At 54.5% G+C, this 20,937-nt stretch overlaps 2 protein-coding genes across 6 annotated transcripts in view; one reads left to right on the plus strand and one right to left on the minus strand.

Annotated features, from left to right (window-relative positions):
• The window catches only part of Sspo (SCO-spondin), a 53,901-nt gene extending 44,227 nt beyond the window's left edge, over positions 1-9,674 (minus strand). Inside the window, exons 1-20 of the mRNA XM_026789410.1 lie at positions 9,483-9,674; positions 9,077-9,259; positions 8,591-8,673; positions 8,237-8,419; positions 7,790-8,034; positions 7,605-7,704; positions 6,809-6,967; positions 6,638-6,717; positions 6,163-6,315; positions 5,692-5,863; positions 5,319-5,559; positions 4,899-5,043; positions 3,844-3,961; positions 3,026-3,201; positions 2,719-2,946; positions 2,410-2,575; positions 1,969-2,206; positions 751-940; positions 551-645; positions 80-336 (exon numbers count right to left, since the gene is read on the minus strand). Of these exons, the coding sequence (XP_026645211.1) occupies positions 80-336; positions 551-645; positions 751-940; positions 1,969-2,206; positions 2,410-2,575; positions 2,719-2,946; positions 3,026-3,201; positions 3,844-3,961; positions 4,899-5,043; positions 5,319-5,559; positions 5,692-5,863; positions 6,163-6,315; positions 6,638-6,717; positions 6,809-6,967; positions 7,605-7,704; positions 7,790-8,034; positions 8,237-8,419; positions 8,591-8,673; positions 9,077-9,259; positions 9,483-9,532 (3,262 nt within the window). The 5' untranslated portion in view covers positions 9,533-9,674. The remainder of the gene's footprint in view (positions 1-79; positions 337-550; positions 646-750; positions 941-1,968; positions 2,207-2,409; positions 2,576-2,718; positions 2,947-3,025; positions 3,202-3,843; positions 3,962-4,898; positions 5,044-5,318; positions 5,560-5,691; positions 5,864-6,162; positions 6,316-6,637; positions 6,718-6,808; positions 6,968-7,604; positions 7,705-7,789; positions 8,035-8,236; positions 8,420-8,590; positions 8,674-9,076; positions 9,260-9,482) is intronic.
• A 2,474-nt stretch (positions 9,675-12,148) lies between these two features.
• On the plus strand, positions 12,149-20,068 carry Znf467 (zinc finger protein 467). Of its 5 annotated transcripts, none has more exons than XM_026789421.1 (5): positions 12,149-12,565; positions 14,488-14,562; positions 14,996-15,270; positions 15,846-15,959; positions 18,233-20,068. In XM_026789421.1, the coding sequence occupies exons 3-5, from the start codon at positions 15,051-15,053 to the stop codon at positions 19,744-19,746; spliced, it is 1,848 nt and encodes a 615-aa protein (XP_026645222.1). In that variant the 5' UTR covers positions 12,149-12,565; positions 14,488-14,562; positions 14,996-15,050; the 3' UTR covers positions 19,747-20,068. The 5 variants fall into 5 exon arrangements, with proteins under 5 accessions (XP_026645222.1, XP_026645225.1, XP_026645226.1 ...); XM_026789424.1 differs by having other exon boundaries at positions 15,085-15,270; XM_026789425.1 differs by having other exon boundaries at positions 15,157-15,270.
• Positions 20,069-20,937: the final 869 nt, after the last annotated feature.

Genomic DNA, 20,937 nt, shown 5'->3' on the forward strand with positions numbered 1-20,937 from the left:
GCCGAGGAGACATGAGAGTACCCTGCTGTGCCCCCCACCCTCTGGCAATATCCCAGCTCTCCTTGATAGTCACAGACACCTCTAAGCATGTGCACAACCGTGCTGTCCAGGCGCACAGTCACCGCCTTGGTGCAAGTGAGGCCACTGGCCCCACAGGGCAGGTTCTGGATGGAGATACTGAAGCGGCCACTAGCCTCTCTCAAGAGCAGGTACTCGCAGGCCCCAGGAAAGGTAAGGACCAGCCCATCAAATGTCACGTAGTGGGGAGCACCAGATGCCTGGCACCATCCACTGCATCGCTGACCTGTACAGTGCCACCGTTGGCCCTGGCACACACTGTGGGCAAGAGACAGGACAGAGCCATCAACAACAGGGACAGCCCAGATGGACCCTGAGTGTGGGAGATTCTAGAGCGTTCCCAGTGTCCCGACCACTCTGGATGTTCTGTCCCACCCACCATTCCAAACCCTTTTAGTGAGAAGAGGCATAGTGTCTGGGGATTCAAGGGTCACAGAGTCGTAGGGTAACAGGTGATTGGAATTCTGCATACCAAATGTTGCAATCTTCCTGGATAGTAGCATTGGGTGGGTACCACTGTCCATTGTGACGACATGGACACAGATCTGGAGGCACACAGTGCCTGTCCTGGGAGGAAGGTGAAAACACTGTTTTGGACATCTAGGGAGCAGAGCAGGGTTCTTGTATAAGGAGAGCACCTGGTTGTCCCATGGGTCCCCTTCCCAGCCTCACCAGCAACACGGTACCAAGGGGACAGACACAGCCATCAGTACTTCCAGCCAGACAGGAATGGTTGGCCCTGGGGCTGTCACAGGTGAGAAGGCAGGCACCAGGGGCATAGACGAGCTCCTGGGGGCAGAGTGCCTGCTGTGGAGGGCAGCGGTGGGCTGTGCAGTTCCAAAGGCCCCTCTCCTGGCAGATGCTGTAGAGGAGGGAAGATGGCAGAGCCAGGCCCAGCATGGGATCTCAGCATGAGATACTGAGGACCCCTGCAGGTATTTGGAACCCCTAATGCCTAGTAGGAACCCAGCCCTAATTCCAGAGACTGGAACAGCTCAGTTTCCAACACCCCAGCCTCCAGCACAGGAGGGCAGGCTGTTCAGGAAGCCCATATGCCCGGGGTTCCACAATTCCCCTTCTGTTCAGCTCCAGTGGGGCTAGTCTCTGAACTCTAGAATGGCACAGAGATACCAACTCCCCTAATGAGGTGACTAATCTTGACTGTCAATTTGATGACATCTAGAATTCGCTGGCCACAAGTCCCGGGGTCTATCCATAAGGATTTTCTAGATTGTGTTAATTGAGGTGTGAAGACCCACCCTGACTGGGCAGCAGCATTCCACCCGCTGAGATCCTGGGCTTAATAAAGAGGAGAAAGCGGGCCAAGCACCAGCCTCCATTTCTCTCGCTGCTTCCTGGCTAAGGATGCAATGTGGCCATGACTACTGCTGCCATGACTTCCCCACCATGGAGGATTGTGTTTCCTTGCACAGTGAGGCAAAACAATCACTTCCTCCCTCAAGTTGTTTCTTGTCAGGTGTTTGGTCACAGAAACAAGGAAAGTGACTAAGACATTTACAACTTGTCCAAGCAGCAGAGGGGATTCACTGAGGTGCCCTGGAGCCTACCTCTGCCTCCTTAGATGTAGACCTCATCTTTCCTTCTCTGTAACAAATTGTCTACATATCTGAGCCTCACTTTCCTCATCTGCCAAGAAGAAATGGCTTTTCATCCCCCACACTATATAAGACTATAGCTAGGAAGTAAAACCAATGCAATAAATAGGTAGTGGGCACGAAAGAGCTTCCTGAAGCTGACGGTGCCCCGGCACTGAGGAACTATCAGCACCTTGCCATCCCTCCCTGGCAACCCAAGGAGACCACGTAGTAACACAGGTAGCCATTCTCTCAAAAGTCCTTCTTCTTTATGTCCAAAGGTGGTGGTTCTTACCAGTGGCTGCAGTCTTTCTTGGTGGCAGTGTCTCCAACGTTGTAACGACGACCTCCAAGCTGACAGGGGCACATGCTGGGAGGCACACATTGACCCTCAAGGTCCCACAGCAGTCCCGGGGGACAGTTACAACCAGACACACAGCTGCCAAGCTCTTTACACTCTTCTGGCTCTCCACAATGATGACCGCACACTGGGGCACACTCCTGGTATTCCTGCCCACCAGTACACAGGACAGCTGGGCACAGGGATACATGCAAATCAGAAGCTTAGCCACACTGTCTAGACCTCAAGTCCTTATATCCCTACAGGAGAAAGGTGCCTAGCAACAGTCTGGTAAGGAAGGAGTTCCTGCCCCGTCCAACTTTCCCCAATTGGGGGTGGCGCTGGGAGAAGGAGGTGAGGAGCCCAGAGTAGGGCTGATTGGGCTGAGAGACTCACGGCACAGCGACTCATTTCTCCAGTGCAGCAGGACATCCTCCTGGGCACAGCGGCGTGCATAGGCAGAGAGCACAGAGCACAGACAGTTCCTGCCAGGGGCACAGCCACACACAGCCTCCAAGCACTGCAATCGGAACGGCTCTCTGTCTACTAACCCATGGCACTCCTTTGGACAAAAAGAAAAGGGGCAGTTCTTTCTTCATGGGTTCCATTCCCTTGGGAGTCCATTGCTGCCCCCCTGTGCCCTTGACTCTTTCTTGCAGTTTGGATCCTTGATCTTATGGGCAGAGGAGGGGGACGCCCTAGTACCTGAAAGGTGGGGCCATGCAAGATGGCACAGGTTGCCTCTGCGAAAGCGAGGCGCTGGGAGTAAGTGCTACAGGAGAACTGTGGGGTGTTATCCATCGAGGGGCACCTTTCACCACCTGACACTTGGAACTTGCTAGCAAAGGCAGTGACACTGGTCTCTATGTCTCCAGTCGGTGTCAGGAAGTCATCCTGCTGTTTCCAGGTAAAGGTGCCACACAGACCCTGTACCTGAGCCACAGAAGACATATAAAAGTGAAACCCAGTCTTACTTAGCCTAACCCAGACACTCATTGGCCTTCTTGCATACCTGGTAGGCATAATGGGGTTCCAGGGTGATGTAGGCTGCAGGATCCTCCACTCCCCAGAGAACCCAGGCCCCAGGCCAGCGCAACAGCAAGAAAGCAGAGGAGGCACGGGAAACATTGAAGCCTTCAGCACCAATCCAGGGCAAGCCTACATCCTGCCCATCCACCAGCACAGCTCCTAGAAGAGAGAGGCCTGGCCATGTGGTAGGGAGCCTGTGGGAGGATGGGGTTGCAAGAGGGGAAAGATTTGGCAAGATGGGAGAGCATGCGTTGGTGTGAAGGGATGTGGGAACGACTCCAGTGACCCCTGGAGGCCACTTGTTCTGCCAGAGACCACCATAGCTCAAGAACACACATCATGATGCAATTTTGTACATCCCTTTGTTTGTGTGGTCAGTACGTGGGAGGAGCTGGGTAAAGAGAGTCAGCAGCAAGCTGGGGCGTGGCAGAGTTGGAGGGACAGTCGCTAAGAGAGGCCAACCTCAGCAGCTCATTGCAAGGCTTTTCCAACTCTTATAACTGTGACTTGTGCTTACTTCTGAAGACCAGCAGAAACTGCTTGGAAGATGCTTTTGAGATAGTGTATCTGCCCCTGAGATAGGAGCATGAGGCACTGTAGGCTGTAAGTTCAGTTGTGGGAATCTAGAAGGGATGGTTACTGAAATCCAAGAGGAGTGTGTGGAGGACAGCAGGGGGGTAGGCCTGAGTTTGCAGAGTAAGGATGGTGGGCAACAGGTCCATTCAGCACCCTGAAGAAGACTGCAGAGACTCCCCAGGGAACAAAGGCCCTGCGTAGCCCAGGTGGTAGAATTGACGCTACCTGAGTATCTGAGCTGAATATGGGTATTCCCCAGGAAGACAGAGAGGGCGTGGAGGCAGCTCCCAGTGTCACAGGCCCCATGCTCCAATGCAACTAGCAGCTGGTCTTTTACAGAGTCCTGGGGTAGACAAGGTGGTAGAAGCCATGAGGAAGCCTCAGTAGCGTGATAACCGCAGCTCCCACCCCACACAGGACTGACATGGGCAGATGTATGTGAGGGCATGTGAGAAGGTTTGTGTGACTGCAAGTTTGTGTGTGCATGTATGTATGCATGTGCATGCATGTGTGTGTCTGTGTATACATTGGAAAGGGAAGATCTCGCTCTTTCCTCCCCATGGCTGTTCTCTATTTATATACATATAGATATATGTGTACACATTTGTTGAACTTATATACATATATATGGCTGTGTGTATGTGTGTGTGGTCTGTGTGCTGGCATGTAGCCTCCATCTCTGTGTGCATACCTCATGTATCTTTGGCCAAGTGAGTGGGGAGACAGCTGCCCTGGATAACACACCAGCTTGTTGACCCTGCACTCACCTAACTTCCTCACCCCACTGTTCCCCAGGCAAGAAGGGGACAAGGACAAGTAAAGGAATTACAGTGGTACAACACTAAAATTGAGAGATCACCGATGACCCCTTGGAAGGACTGAAAAGACATGGTGTGTGCTGAATTCCCCAGGTTTACTGGAGAGGGTCCCTTCTTTCTCTGCCTGTGATAAGCCCGATGTTTTACATTTGTAAAAGGAACTATGAAGATGGGTTTAGTTCTGTGGCCTTAGATTAGGGTGGCCAATTAGGAGAGGTGGGGACTACAGGGGATGGATGGATGTGTGCTTGCGTGTGCGTGTGTGTGTCTAAGGTGCCAAGGCGGGGGAGGTATGCAGGCAGTCATTCTCCTGCCAGCACTGCTGCCCATATTTCCTTGCTAGGGACTATATGTTTCACCTATTGCTTTAGTGACTTGTTTCCAGCCCTCTCCCCTCAGAACTCCCCTATGAGGGCTCCCACTCTGACAAGATCCTCTTCCTGAGATAGGGTCTCTGCTCACCTGCACCAAGCTGTAGTGGCAGCCTGGATTGCCCCGGAAGGAGAAGCTCCGCCCATCAAAAGTGAAGTAATGCCCGTCACCGCCCACTGCACACTCAGCAGGGCACAGGGCCTGGGCACAGTGCCAGCGGCCATCCTGGCATACGCTAAGAGCACAGAGGGTGGGACAGTGCACTGTGGCATCGGATTCATCCCAGAGTGTGGAGCTGGGCATGACCTACTCCCAGCTCAGTGTTTTTTTTTTCTTCCTGGCACACCCACCACCATTGCAACTGGACTATTAATCATGGCAGAAAACGTCACAGGTCACGGGGTGGGAAGCCCCAGAGTGCACTGGTTATTTGGAGGAGCAAATCTCAGAAACAGCATAAATAAAAACATCGGGGAGAACTACGTGGCCCATCAGAGCCCAAAGACCCACCAAGGGTTGCATTGCTGGTTCACAGTGTCACCAGGGGAGTAACGCTGGCGCCGGTGGTAGCAGGGGCAGTGGGCAGCAGGCACACAGCGGGTACCATCCCAAAAGAGGCCGGCCGGGCACTCACAGCCACTCACACACTCTTTCCCACAAGACCCCTCCTCTCCTTGGGCTACTGCTGAGCAGCTGGGTGGGCAGGATGAGACACAATCGGAATAGAGCTGCCCCCCTGGACACAGGCGTTCTGTGGGAACAAAAGTGTTCTGTGAAGGGCTGGCTGCGGAAATCCAATAGGCCATGGGAGACAGCCAAGGGCCCTCAGGAAACCAGTCACTCCAGGACCTTGGTTAGCTTCAGGTGGGCAGACCCAGCATACCACAGAAGCCAGGCTTCCTCCAGTGCACATAGATGTGCTGTCTGGCACAGGCCTGGGCATAGTTGGCAAAGGTGGCACAAACAGCTTCCTGCTGTTCCTCTGGGTCACTGCCTGCTCTGGCTCTAACACAGTAGGCAAAGAGGCAGGTCTCATGGTACTCATCCGGGGGAACCTGTCGGGAAGGGAAATCTTCAGCCAGTAAATGACCTTCCTAGCCAACATCTCCTGCCCCCTCTTCCTTTACATCCCAACTTGAAACCAAACATGGTAAGTGCTGGAAGGGGCCTCAACAGTGACAAGAACAGCCATCTTGTTCTCAGAGGTAAAACCAAAGACAAAGGAGTGCCTGACTGATGACCCAATGCAAGTGATGGCAGGACCAGATCATCCAGCTGGCACCTCTCTATCATCCATCAGTGCCTACAGAACCCTCCCCTCCAGAGCTGGTCACCACCTCCGTCCCACCCATACCTGGACATGGCATTGCCAGAACGGACCCTCCAGCAATTGGTGGCATATATCCTGGGCTTGAGCTTGAAGCTTGCCCGTTTCCAAGCCTGTATGTGTACCTTGCAGGATGCCCTCACAGCCTTGGGCCACCTCCACTGCATCCAGACACTCGGGCTGAGGACAGACCAGGCCAGGAAGCAGCGATGAGAGATATTAGTCAGGAAAACAGGAAGGTGATTGCAGCCCTCACAGTTACCTCCACCGGCCTGCCCACCAGGCCTCCTTCTGGGCTGCAGAGGTGGCAAAGTGACAAGCCCAGCCCAGAGAAAGAGGAGCCAGGGTCACTCAGCCCAGACAGACTGGTCAGTGGCCACATCAGGGAGGCCCCCAGGGTGGTTATCACACAGCAATTGCCAGGCTCCCTATGGGTCCTGGAACCTGTGTGCACTTCCTGAGGACCCCAGGGAAATAGTGGGCAGGCGGGAAGCAGTCTCACCTCATAGCCAGGGAGCCTCCATGAATTCCCAAAGGTAGCAGCTAGCATAGCCAGTCCCCCTTCTGGCTCCACAAAGTCATCTGAGGAAGTTTGAGGCCAGTGCTAGAGTACACATCCTTTGTGTACTCTCCCGACCCGTCCACTAGCCATACCAAGCCACACCTTACATACCCTCTGGCCGGCCATTGTAAAGCCCACAGAGGCCCTGTGTTCGTCCCCAGAACTCGTGGTCCACGGAAATGGAGATGGAACTGGACCTGTCCAGTCTCACAACAACCCCCAGGCCCCCAGAGAGCACCAGCCAGTCTCCCTGCCACTGCAGGCTCATCCCTGGGAATAGGACAGGGTCATTCAGTTATAAGGGCCACACTCCCATCTCATCACAGCAGGGCCTTAGCTGACTAGGAAAAGAATTCACACAAATTTAGAAGCTCTGCACTGTGGTTTTTCTGCTGGGGCTGCTGTCTTAAGAGAGTAAATTATAACACACACACTATATCCACACCACACATGTACTATACACACATTCCATTCACTGTACATATACACAGACAATACACATACCTTGTACATAGTTCATGCACCACAACACACAACATATACCACAAACCTCACATACACACATACCACACTTCTACACAGACAAAACATGCACATTATACATACACTCTGCCCACCCACCCATATCATACAGACACATGCATACTTCACCCAACCTCCTATCTCAGCCATGATGATACTCTCACGAGGCAGGTGGGGGATCTGAGTCTCAAGACAGTTAAACAGAGTGATTTGCCCAAGTCATAGCTGAAGGCAGACAGGAATGAGTGAGCCAGGCTTATGCCTTCCTGACCCTTAATTTTCAAGTTTTCCAACAGTACTCAGGGGTCACAGCAGCTCTGCCCCAGCCTGACAGCCTGCCCTAAGGAGTGGGCAGAGTACCCCAGAAGAGGGAAGGAGCCCTCACCATGAAGAAGTCGAGGCTCCCCGTCAGGCACTGGCTGCCCCTTCACAGAGACCTCCCCATCTTGGATCAACACCTCCTCAGAACCCATCATCACTCGGACCTGAGAGTGAGCCATGGATCAGATGTGTGACTCCTCTCCCCACCATGACCAGACGTTCCCTGGGGTCATCTCTCTCCCTTCTCACCAGCCAGCAGGGCCTAGGCTGGGGACAGTGGACCCTAGGCCGGAGGTGCACAGCCCAGGTGGAGTCCACAGCACCAGCTAGCAAGTAGGTACATTGGCCCAGGAAGTGGTAGTGATGCCCGTCAAAGGTTTGGTAGTGGAAGCCGGACCAGGTGGAACAGATGGCCGAGAGACGCTGTCGCTGGCTCCAGAGCTGGGCTACAGCTGCTGTCAGGGGCTGCAGGGGGGCTTCAGCGGAAGCATTGCCTAAACAACATACATCATTTGTGAGTCTCAATGCAGGACGGAGGTGAGGGCACAGTTCCAGGCATACCAGGAGGTATGACAGCCAGGTATGGTCCCTCTGGAGGGACCACAGGAGTAGCCAGGGTTTGGTGGAACAGCCCAGAACTCTTAAGGGTGACAGTCTGGATATGCCTGTCTCCAAGATTGGAAGCTACAGACCCACCTGGGTGGTGCTGACCAGAACAGCTGAGGCACATCTGGGAGCTGCTGTCCCACCAGCTGTGTCCCCAGGGTTGGGCACAGCATTCTTCCAGGCTTCCTGCTGAGGAGGAATTAGCTGAGCCCGCTAGAGGTTGGCACTGCCGTGTGACAAAGCAGAGGTCTTTAGGGCTGGCTTCAGCAAGGGCTGTGGTAGAGAATAGGGCACACCCAGCCTGTCATATGGATGACCTGGAGGGCCCCACCAGACCTGCTGTGTCCTCAGGCAGTCTGTCACCTCTGCTGTATCACAGATGGGCTCGCCTTCACAACAACTACCCCAGAGGGTACTATTCACCCATTCATTTCTGGTACTTACCATCAGTACAGTGAGGACCACCCCATCCTGGACAGCAAGCCCTCACTGTCCGGTTCCAAGTTGCAGGCCGGGTTTCTGGGGGTCTACCCCCACCATACAGAGGGAAGCAGGGAAAGGTGTTAATATTTAGCCAGGTCCTACCACAAGGCAAGACCTAAGACCTTAGGTCTGGTCAACTACCCTGAGGGGTCCTATCAAGTAATTCTCACCTCCTGACCTTATTTTCTTCAAGTGTAAAGCAAGAATGAATGCTGGGAAACAGCCTGGGGCAGAAGGAATAAGTGTCTCACCTCCCCTTGCCATACAGTGCCCACCATGGGGCCCTCTCATCCACCCATACCATCTCTCTCCACCCTTCCTAGAACCCAGTTTCCCAAATGCCTGCCACACCAGTTCCTCACAGGTACTCCCCCACTCTCAGGACATCCTGCCGTCACTTTTTCCTTTCCAGCCCGGCAGACAGCCCAGGTTCTGACCCTCACTCACTTGTAGATAGCACAGAGCCCAAGTGTTGGGGGCCTGGTAAGCCCCACATGGCCACTCCAGGGCAGGTCCAGACGCCAGCCTAGGCGGATATAATGGTACAAACTGGTGCAGGGTACCAAGTCTTCCTGACGAGGAGTTACTTCCTCTTCCACATGAATGGTCTCTGTCTGCTCACACCACCGCCTGTCCAGGGATAGGGGTGCACAACTACCAGCATTGTCCCCTCTATCCCAAGAAGCTCTGTATCACGGATCCAAACCCCCAAGGACTGCTGGGAGAAGTACTTGAAGCAAGGGGGGGCTAAGGTGGGATGAAGTGCTGAAAGAAGAGCCTGGCATCCTGGAAGGTACCTAGGCATGGCCGGGGGTGGGGGAATCTTATCAGGGGAGCCCCAGGAGCTGCTTACCCATTACTCAGAGCCCATAGCATCCCGAAGAGAAGGGCAGGGAGCAGCATGGCGTCCCACCCCAGGTCACCTTTGGGAGGACCTGAGGCTCGGACTTAGGCAGTGGGGCTGCAGGACACCGGAGAGGATAGCACTGGTCCCTAGCCCCACACCGAGGTTTGATGCAACCTGAAGGTCAGTCTGTCCAGGACTCTTCATAAAGGGAGATTTGATTCCAGCTTCTTGCCACTGGGTACCAGCTGCCCAGAACCAGATTGGATCTACCTACAGCGTCCCTTCAGATGCCAACTCTCCCTGGAAACAGGCCCCATAACAACCCTTCCTGTGTGTGTGTGTGTGTGTGTGTGTGTGTGTGTGTGTGTGTGTGTGTGAGAGAGAGAGAGAGAGAGAGAGAGAGAGAGAGAGAGAGAGAGAGAGAGAGAGAGAGAGAACCACAGCCAGACATTTTGAGCCCCTTGTTTTCTACTCTTTCAAGCACTACCACAAATGAATGTACAAGTGTGGTCAAACATGTTTCCTTTCTGGGCGTCTGCTTCCTTACCAATAAAAACTGCAGGGACTTCCCAGGGGTACAGTGATGGAACGATAAGCTCTTTGAACTTACAGGTGTGAAGATTTTTTTTCTGAGGGAGGGTCTTCCCAGCCTTCAAAAACTGCAGGCAGGGCTGGAGTAGTGACTCGGTGGTTCAGAGCACTTGTTATTCTTGCAGAGGACCAGCGTTTGGTTCCCAACTCTCACAACCACGCATAGCTCCAGTTCCAGGGAATCCAATGCCTCTCCTGACCTTAGCAGTAACAGATACACATGCAACAAACATACATATATAGAGACAAAACACACAAAATAAACCACTGCCTTTGTAATGGTGTTCTCTGTGCTCTTCCCTTTCCCTGTCCCTCTCAGGCCAGGTGCACAGGAAGAGAGAACAGAATGGCTGGAGCACCCAAGTATGTGGAGACAACCTGACAAAGTAAACCTTTTCCTCAGTGGGGTCAGGTTTTCTTTTTAGGATGTTTGTACAAGGTGGTTGGGACTATTTGGTCACCTGAGGGGTTTCTGAGGGTCCCAAGGCAGTCAGAAGACTGAAGGATCTAGGAAGATGGGGAGGGGAGAGGGGTGGAATAGGACTGGGAGCCTGCTCCCCTGCCTCAGATTGGAGCTGAGTTGAGCCGGACGGAATAATCCCAGTGTCCGGTTCGGTTCAGAGGAGGCAGCTGCAGGCTCCACAGGCAAATCCTGGTTACATCCTGGTTACCAGAAGATCTCCAAGGCCACTGGGGCTGGAGTGCAGCTGGATCTGAAACTCTGAACCCTTTCCTTTCATAATGAAATGAGGTCCCACTGGTTATCCTGCATGGTCACCCCACCTGGTACATCACAGCTAGTCTGGGTATTCCTTCTTCTGGGTTTACCATTGGGTCCGGAACCAAAAGATGCCCCAGTACAGCCAGTCTCCTGTTGCTTCCAGATAGCTAGTGTTGGTGCCTGGGAGCTGAGCTGAGTCCTGGGAAAGTGTCGGGGTCTGCATGGGCACAATGTCCCTCTAACTTCTGTCGCACTGTCATCTGGCCACTGCTCCTTCCTATCCTAAACACATGGACTGCAGTTCCCAGAGCCCATTCTTGCACACACAGAGGGACACACACTCTGCTCCCAAGCAACCTGCAGTCAGTGAGCATCCAGGTATTAGAAAAGCCTTTCGCATCTTGAGTCCCAGGACCTCCCAATCCTTCCTGTCTCCATTGCTCCAGACCTCCTCACTCTAACCAGCTGCAAAAGGCGAGGACAGCCCTGCTTCATTCCTGTTAAGGCCAGCCTTGGGTCGCTGGCTGTGTCCTGATTCCACAGGTGTCACCAATCCTTGTGACAGGGTGCCATAGCAGGGGACTTTGTCCTGTCCACAAGGGCCATTCATTGGCCTCCTCTTCGCAGATTCTCTCCCAGCTCTGTTCTGCAACTTGGCTGACAAGGGAAGCTTGGACTAGGGAGAAACATAACTTGGGCAGGCAGGCGGAAGTGGGAGCCCATGGGAATTTGCAGAAAGATCACGGGGCATGAAATAGCCTCTTGAATTTTAGTTTCAGGAAGGGAGAGAGGTGATCTCAGGAGTAGAGGTGGGTGGGTAAGGCCCAAGAGTACATGCACCCATGAGCAAAGACGGAAAGTGTTAGAGGTCTGGGGAGAGGGAGTCAAACCTAAGATTTTCTGCCCTTGGACCCCTCCCCTGCCCCACCCGCCCCGCCCATCCTCACCCACTGCAGCCTGCCCAGCAATCTGTCGAGGACTCGGCTCAACTTCTCCCCATTTTGTACTTTGTTATCCTTCGCTCTCAGCCTGGTCCCTAGTCCTCAGCCCCCATCTCGGATCCCGTTCTCCCGTCAGGGTGGATCCTGGTGGAGTTTCCCTAACCGACTCTCCAGTCTCGGCTGGTCAGACAGTCTCCCGTGGGACCGCGGCTATACCACATACTCGGCTGGCACTGTCGATTTTGAAGACAGCAGTGCATACTCTACTCTCCTCCCCAAGAAGGCCCCCTCCTCTCCCAGCTTCCCCCAACTCTTCACCACCAGCACTCCGTTCGGCGCTCCACCTTTCCCCAGCTCCTCCCTCCTAGGCTGAGAGCACCCTCCCTCCTAGCCTGAGTGCCCTTCCTCCGTACCCTCCTCTTCTTCTCTCCCCTCTTTCCTTCCCCGGTCCTAAGCTCCCGCTTTCCATCTCTCCCCTCCGGGCATCTTGCCTACAAACCGTCACCTGCACTTGAGCCTGTTAGCGGCACCCTTCCGAGAAGGGTCTCCTGAAGACCCCTGGCCCCTACTTCTTTAGCCTGGTAGCCCGGGGCAGAGCTCCTGCTTCCTAGGTTCCTCCCCCATCACCCACAACGCTGCCCCACACCCTCTCCCTCCGCGTCTTTCCTTCCCCTCCCCGCGAAGTTTCAGGGCTGTCAGTCCCAGAGTCTTTCGGGCAGCCCGCACCCAAGCTGCAGGCAGCGGGCGCCATTGTGCATACGGCCGCCCGGGACCGGAGGCCCGAGCGCCTGGGTCCCCGAAACGGGCCACGGCACAGAGCCACAGGAGCCCGCCAGGTAAGGACACGGGAGGCTCCCGGGCAGGCGTCTCCGCCAGCCACCGAAAGGAGCTTGGCAGACGCAGCCGGCTCGCGGCAGGTGACAGCCCTGAGGGAAGGGGCGCGCAGGCGAGAGTGTGGGGGAAGGGCGGGGGTCAGAGGAAAGAGGGTCCAGGAGTGAGGGAGAGACTAGGGAACTGGAGGGGAGAAGGGCGGGGGTCAGAGGAAAGAGGGTCCAGGAGTGAGGGAGAGACTAGGGAACTGGAGGGGAGGGCAAGGACTGTGGGAGCGGCCCCGTGGGAGCAGGTGGGAAGGGGGAGGGAGGGGCCTGCGTGGAGGATCCCGAGAAGGAGTAGGATTCCTAGGGATAGAGTGTAGGAGGGGTCCAGCGCGGAGGAGCAGGAAAAGGGCGCAGGGGATGGGACCGCTCGGGAGCCAAGGACGCTGACAGGTGAGCCTAGTGCAGGGCAGAGGGCTGGGACCCGGAGTGACTCCCGGAGATCTAACGGGAACTGGGATTGGGTGGGGGAGTCTGGTCAGGAGGAAAACTCTGGAGAGGGTGAGAAGTCAGTAGGGAGCAGAAATGGGCACCGGGGCCAGCGAGAGGGGGGTGTGTTGGGAAGAAAGAGGGATGGGGAGGGGCAGAGCCAGGGTGTAGGTCCAGAAACCGTGAGGTTAGCTTGGATTCCCCTGGGGTGGGGGGCGTGAGACTGGGAGCTAGGGAGCAGACCGGGAGGGGGAGGGGAAGAACAAGGCTGGGGACGGGGAGGGGAGGGAAGCGGAGCCGGAGCTAGCAGGGTTGGCAAAGGGGGAAGGGAGGCGGGGGCCGCTGAGGGGAAGGAGAGCTGCAGGAGGGAGGGAAGCAGAGGGGAGGATGGTTGTGGGGGAGGGGGGGAAACCGAGGGGAGGAAAGAAGGAAAAGAAACCCGAGTGGGGGAGGAGAGGGGAGGGGCAAGCGAGTGGGGGAGAGCAGCTGAGACGGGGAGGGCGGGAGTTGGGGGAGGAAGGAAAAGAGGAGGGGGAAGGAAGGGAGAGAGTGTGCAGCCCGGGAAGGGGGTGGTGCACCGAGAACTAGGCGGGCGGGCATAGGAGGAAGGGGGAGGGGAGCGCTGCCCAAGAGTGCTGGGGAGGGTCAAGGAAGGCGGTAGCTGCTGAGGGCCTATTCCAAGGGGGCCCCAAGGGGTTGACCCGGCGGGTGCGCGCAGGGGAGGAGCCAAGGGGGCGGGGCAGTAGGAGGAGCCCCAAAAGCCTGCCAGATTTGGTGGGGAGAGAGGGCGGAAGGCTGAGGGAGAGGGGAGGGGCAGAAGGAAGGCTGCCAGAGAGGGGGGAGGGGAGTCTGCTGAAGGAGGGGCAGAGAACCGGTTGGAGGAGGAGCAGGGAAGTGCAAAAATCGGGGAGTGTCCTGGCCTGGTGTGGGGGTGTCCTAGCCTAGTTAGTCCTATGAGGGTTGTGTGACTTTGAGGTAGGGGTTTAGGGAGGTGAGAGTCATTTATTACCTCTGCAAGGACTCTGTTCAACACCACCCCCAGTCACCCTAAAATGACACTACACCCCTAAGGTTAGCTTCTGTTTCACTAGCTCCTGCCGTGATGGCTAGAGGTTCCACGTGGAGTTTCCCACTCCTCACCTTGGTCTCCTACCCTCTATCCGGAGAATTTAGTGGTCCCTGTACTTCCCCAGGCAAATGAGTGCCTGCTGGTGGCCTTGGGGAGGGTTCTAGAGATTTGACTGTAGGTGGGGTCAGGGGCTGCATCTATAGCCAGTCAGCATTTGCAGATGGCTCCATGTCATTGGGTACCCATCTTAAGAAGTCTCTGCTCCAGATGCAGTTTGCCTTGAGGTCCCTCACCTGTACCTGGGACATCACTTTGGTGCTCTTAGGAATAGCTGAGACCTAGGCGAAGACCAACAGGAAGATTCTGAACAAAGCTGTCTTTTTAGGGTCTGTGACCTGATCACCTAGGAGAGCCACTCCTGTGGCCACGAGAGAGACCCTGGAGGCCCTGAACTCCTTGGGTGAGTGAGGACAAAGGAACCAGGAGGGTGGGGGTTACTAGGCTTATGTTGTGTAAATGCAATCCTCAGGAGTTTACAACCCTGGGCCCTTGGGGGTCTGGAGAGGCAACCTTGTGTCTCTGTCCAGACTGTCTGAATTCATGGAATTCACAGAGCACTGGCGGCTAGAAACAACAAAAAAACTTACTACATTTAAGTACTTATTGTGTTTATCTTTATTATGTGCACACGTATGAAGGTGAGGACAGTTTTCTGAGTTTGTTGTGTCCTGCCCTGTAGGCTTTGGAAACCAAGGGCAGATCATTAGCTTGGTGGCAATTACCTTTACCCACCAAGCCATTTCCCCAGCCCAGCACTGGAAATTAATTTTTTCTATTTTAAAATATTCTATTTTTCTTTCTCCTCCCCCCACCCCGCCCTGCCTCAATTAAAGGGGTTGAAGTTAATAACTGGCCAGGCTGCTGGGGAGCTTGGGCAGTCCTTTGTCCATGCAGACAACAGATATGCTCCTTCCTGTGCCAGCTGGGAAAATGCCCATCGATACCAGTTCAATACCAGAAGCTTCATTTGAACTCATCCCTCTGCCTATAACAGGATTCTCAGTGGGACAGCCAGAAATGGCTCCCCAAAGTGAGTCCAGCAATGGGTTCAATAATGCCCAGGGGAAGATGTCATCTAGGGAAGAGGGGACACAGCACTCATGCTCAGGTAAGTGGGGACAGTGGAGGTCTTGGGAAAGAATATTCTTTCTTCTACAAGCTTTTTGGACATTTGGAACTCCTTAGGCACTAAATAGACCTGGGTGCCTCCCTCCATGGAGTTTAATCTGAGAGGGGGCAGCAGTCAGCCAGCAAGAAATGTAAACACGGTAAAAGTTGTAAACTGCCTTAGAAGATAGAAGGGGCTGGAGGAGGGCTAAAGCAAAGTGAGGGGAACCTGGGTGGCTGCAGGTGGGATGAGACAGGAATGCCTAGGGCTAGATCTAACCTGTGTTACCTTAGAAATGGGAGGCCTGACTGCTTGGGTCAAAGGTCTTTGCTTACTTTCACCTCTTCATAAAACACACAGTCCAGAAATTCCTCACGGTTGTGGCTCTTGTCCACTCTTAGTACCTGCTTTGGCCACTGGGAATTTGCCTTTGCAGGTATGGCATATGATAGGGTTCTTTAGCAGGGGTAGAAAAATGGGGGTGGGGGTTTCAGGCTTGCTTCCTAGTCCCAATGGACTAGGAAGTCTTCTGTCTGATGTTTCGGGAGTCCTTGGAGTATCCTCTTCTCTTCCAGAGCATGAGACCCCTGGCCAGAAAGAAGGCATCCACACAGAACAAGCTGAAGCTCCTTGCATGGGCAGCCAGGCTTGTACCCCACGGAAGACTGAGCCTGCAGGCTCTGTCCCAGGTGAGTCTCCATGGTGCTCTAGAATCAGGCAAAGGGAAAAGGGACCAAGCAGTTTCCAGAGCTTCTCTCAGAGATCGCTGTGCTCATCCAGGCCCTGTCCCCTCTCCTCTGTAGACTTTCAGAGCTCCAAAGGCGTTTCACATCTGGGGATAGCAGAATGGGAGCAGAAGATACCAACAAGCACATCTCACTTTAAGCGACTTGTAGAAGTCCCAGCTTCCCTCATCATCTCCCCCAGTTCATACACGCTGTTGCTCTCTTATATTTTAATCACCACAAAGATACAGGGCATTCATCAGCTTGTTCACTGCCTCTACGCTGCATGCTCCTCTTGCCAAACCTCTGCTGATCTTCATGGTACCAAGGTCCCAGTCTGTAGCCATTAACTCATCTCTTCCATTCCCCAGGCAGTCTCTCCACAGCTCTACCCATCACTTCTTCCATTCTTCACCACTTGCTTGAGCGGCATCACTTATCCAACAAGGATTCATTTAGTGCCTGCTGCAGAAAGATGTCGAGTGTAGCAGGAAAAGACAGGGCATCTAGCTGCACAGACGTGGGTTGCGCCCTTGCTCTGCCCTGACCTGTTGAATGCTCTTGGGGGTGGGGGGGTTTGTTAGCCCATCATCAGGGTGACAGGAACTTCATGGCTGGTATGAAGCTTTATGACACTGCATACACGCTGCCTCATCCATAGTTGGCCTCAAATAAATGGTTACCAAGCTGATTTTTGTCAGACACATAAAGACACTGTGTTATTGGACACAAAATTAGAATTCAAGATGTCTCCCATCCAGAAGCTAAGACGTAGCTGGGTTGCTGTTACTATGAGGCAGAACAAATACATAGCCACAAAATTTTTAATTAACAGAAGCTAATATTAATGGGAATTACTATAGGAATTTATGGTAAAGGATCCCTATGTGCCGGATGCATCAAAGCATTGCTTTTTTTTTACTGTGAGAGAAGCAAGGATTTCAGCTGGTGGGTGGGGGAGGGGAAGACGTTCTTGGAGGAGAAAGGTGATGTGTGACAGATTGGAGAGCAGCATAGAAAGACAAAACCTCACACCTGGACAAGGTAGGTGTGTGGGTGCTCTGCAGCTAGAAGCTGTTGTGATTCTGGAGCAGCAGAGCGGCGTGGAGAAGAGAGAGATGACATAAGAGGGTAAGCAGACAGTGATTCGGAACCAGTGAGTTAGAAATCGGGAGTGAACACAATCTGTGTGTAATATGATCAAGGCTCAGGCTATGACAGGCTTTCAGGGCCAGACAGCACTCAGATCATGTGGCTCACTGGCTCTCAGGCAAGAGTCACTGGGACTGGTGGGGGTGGGGACTTTAAAGGAAGAGACCGGATTCCTCTGCACGCCTGGATGCATTTTGTCAGTGTTCCCGAGGAACTTGAATCTGCCCTTGGGCTGAAGCTCCCCTTGAGGCCTGGAGCTCCCTCCGTGCTTCTCCCAGTAGCTGAACACTGACCAGTTCCCCCAGCCAGCAAACACCAGTCTGTCACCTCCTCCTTTCCTTGTGTCTTGTTCCTGTAAGCTCCAGCCACTTTCATAATGGGACTTCCCAGTCCAGTAGATCAGGAGGAAGGGAGCTGAATAGTGGGTGCCAAAGGGAACGGAGCAGCACAGGGAGCATTTGAGAAGGCAGAAGTGTGTGTGTGTGTGTGTGTGTGTGTGTGTGTGTGTGTGTGTGTGTGTGTGTGTGTGTGTTAGGGTGCCTGGTGCTTAGGGAGGAAGCTAAGGGGGAGGTACCCAGGTTCCTTGGCCATCCTACCTCCTAAGGTTAAAGTTAGCTGGGGAGGAGGCCTTTGAAGGGCAGGTATTTGGTTGTTACCAAACTATAGCCAGTTTGAAGGACACTCAAGAAGGGCGGCTGAGCTGGGGATGAGAAACTACTTCCAGAAAACCTGCCAGCCAGGATGATGGGGGCAGCCTCTGGGTGACGGAAGCTCAGAGAAAGATTGGGACAGAAGTGGGCAGCAGTCCAGTGGAGCAAGGGAAAGTGTCTACTAAGATTCAAGGAAAAGTTCCTGAGTGGGGGAACTGGCCAGCCTGAGAGAAAGGCCCCAAGAGGGGCAGTGTTGGCCAGCAGCATTGGTTGAAGAGGGAACAGAAGGAGGACTTTGGGGTTTACTGATTCCCAGGAACTTTGTGTGGGGTACATAGAGGAGCCAGACTGCAGGGAAGTGAATGTGAAGAGCCTACTGGGAAATGAATGTGCCCGTGGATGGTTTTTCCAACAATTTTTTTAATGATTTCTCAGGGGAGGAATGGATGATTCGGAAGGTGAAGGTTGAAGATGAGGATCAGGAGGCAGAGGAGGAGGTGGAATGGCCCCAGCATCTCTCCTTCCTTCCCAGTCCTTTTCCTGCTCCTGACTTGGGTCACCTGACTGTTGCATACAAACTGGAGCCGGGGACTCCGGGATCTCTAGGTGGGCTCGCGCTGTCAGGGTGGGCTCCGATCCCTGAGAAGCCTTATGGCTGCGAGGAATGTGAGCGGCGTTTCCGGGATCAGCTAACTCTGCGGCTGCATCAGAGGTTGCACAGGGGCGAGGGTCCCTGTGCCTGCCCGGACTGTGGCCGCAGTTTCACGCAGCGCGCCCATATGCTGCTGCACCAACGCAGCCACCGCGGTGAACGTCCCTTCCCTTGTTCTGAGTGCGATAAGCGTTTCAGCAAGAAGGCACACCTGACCCGCCATCTCCGCACACACACCGGCGAGCGGCCCTACCCATGCGCTGAGTGTGGCAAACGCTTCAGCCAGAAGATCCACCTAGGTTCTCACCAGAAGACCCACACCGGAGAGCGGCCCTTTCCCTGTACCGAATGTGAGAAGCGTTTCCGCAAGAAGACACACCTGATCCGCCACCAGCGCATCCATACCGGCGAGAGGCCCTACCAATGCACCCAGTGCACACGCAGCTTCACACATAAGCAACACCTGGTGCGGCACCAGAGGGTGCACGACGCTGCTAGCCGCACCCGGTCCTCTACCGACGCTCCTGCCTCGCCCCATTCACCCTCCTCGTCCCCTCCTGGGCCTAAGCCTTTCGCTTGTTCCCACTGTGGCTTGAGCTTTGGCTGGAAAAAGAACCTCGCTACGCACCAGAGTTTGCATCTCACCGAGGGTCGCCCTTTTGGGTGCGATGAATGTGCACTGGGCGCCACCGTAGACTCCTCCGCCACAGAACCCTCAGCCTGCGCTCCCCACGCTCCTGACTGTGGCCCAGGTTCGGGGCCTGCGACACCCCAGCACACCACCCCCGGTGAGCGCTCCTTCTTCTGCCCTGACTGTGGGCGCGGCTTTGCTCACGGGCAGCACCTAGCCCGCCACCGGCGTGTACACACCGGGGAAAGGCCCTTCGCTTGTGCGCAGTGTGGCCGCCGCTTCGGCTCGCGGCCCAATCTGGTCGCCCACTCCCGGGCCCACAGTGGAGCCAGACCTTTTGCCTGTGCGCAGTGTGGCCGCCGCTTCAGTCGCAAATCTCACCTAGGTCGCCACCAAGCAGTGCACACAGGCAGTCGCCCCCACGCTTGTGCTGTCTGCGCCCGCTGCTTCAGCTCCAAAACCAACCTGGTCCGCCACCAGGCAATCCATACCGGCTCCCGCCCCTTCTCCTGCCCGCAGTGCGCCAAGAGTTTCAGCCGCAAGACCCATCTTGTGAGGCACCAGCGTATCCATGGCGAAGTGACCCTCCCAACCTCGACCTCGAACCTTTCAGCTCCAGTTTGGCCCAATTCCTCTGAGGTTGTGCCACCTCCAATCTTCTTCTAAGCGAAGTTCAGACCCTCATCCTTCCTTTCCTAACAGATTTGGGAGACTCATTCCTGGAGACTTCGTGGGCTTTCCACTTAGGTTTCTGCTGAAGTACCAGGAGACATTCCATTGTCCTTTCCATAAAGTTGAGAAATCCGAAAAGCATACTTAGCTCTTGACAGCCGTGACAGTGAACATGCAGAGATTTCCATGCATTGGAAATCGGGAGTTTGGGGGGGATCAACTGGACCAGGGGGAGACTGAGCAGGATATTTCTTTCTACCTAAAGGGAAAGAACAGTTATTTATGTACTTGAAGTTCATTAAAGTTCAAATCTGAAGTTCCGGGACTGTTAACTGAACCAGGGGTGGGAAGCCTGACTGGTCCACTTACTGCCATCTCCATCCACAGGAAAAGACCCTCCCTGTCATCCCAGGGAAGTTAAGCTTAACTAGCTGGTCTTCCCAACCAATATGTAATATGCCCAGATGCCAAACAACTACCCTGGTTGCCTGTGCGGGGCGTACCTGTGTCTGTGTGTGTGTGAACGCTGGCGCGCTCAGGAGTTTGACAGGAAGAAGTGAGGACTAGGAGAGGTAGAGAGGGCAGGCTGCTTCGTGGCTGTTTCTGTGGGCCCAGCATTATCACTGTCGGTCCTGGGACTCTGTGCTACCTGTTTGCAGCCCTTTGAGGGGCTTCAAGTGTCCTCACCTGTACCTGTCTAGGAGGTAGGAAAAGAGGCAGTACTTGAACGGGTCATAAAGGTTGTTTCTATATCACACTTTCAGTGCTGCTGGTGAGGGGGGCTTGAGCCTGGAGGCCTGCAACTGGACACACCCAAGTGGGGCAGACAGAAGCGCTGGGACTGGCTGACTGGCAGTGAGGGGAGCAGCAGGGGGGGTGGAGGGGTAAGTTTGGAGAGAACAATTTTGGATTTGACCTCTCCTGCCTCATGGGGGACTTAGAAGGAATTGATTGCTCTTCTAGAACTCCAGTTTCTCATTAAAATAATAAGAGTTAGTGTTGACCAGGGCCGAGACCCCTTTCTATCCTATTAGTGGATGACTAACACCACCCCAGCAGCTGTCTCCTGGATGCTAAGCACCAGGACTGATGGGGACTAATAGGGAGCCACTGACGTAGGGATCCTTTCATTGGAGCTTACCCGGGTTTCGTGTCTGCGTTGCTGTTGCGGTGATAGAACACTGA

Source organism: Microtus ochrogaster, unplaced genomic scaffold, assembly GCF_000317375.1.
Source record: "Microtus ochrogaster isolate Prairie Vole_2 unplaced genomic scaffold, MicOch1.0 UNK18, whole genome shotgun sequence".
Taxonomy (NCBI): domain Eukaryota; kingdom Metazoa; phylum Chordata; class Mammalia; order Rodentia; family Cricetidae; genus Microtus; species Microtus ochrogaster.

Bases quoted from the DNA above. Each gene is read 5' to 3' on its own strand.
- Znf467 (XM_026789421.1), top strand. From the start codon at position 15,051: ATGCAGACAACAGATATGCTCCTTCCTGTGCCAGCTGGGAAAATGCCC. The intron at 15,271-15,845 runs GTAAGTGGGGAC...CTTCTCTTCCAG, and splicing joins GACACAGCACTCATGCTCAG to AGCATGAGACCCCTGGCCAG. The intron at 15,960-18,232 runs GTGAGTCTCCAT...ATGATTTCTCAG, and splicing joins GCCTGCAGGCTCTGTCCCAG to GGGAGGAATGGATGATTCGG.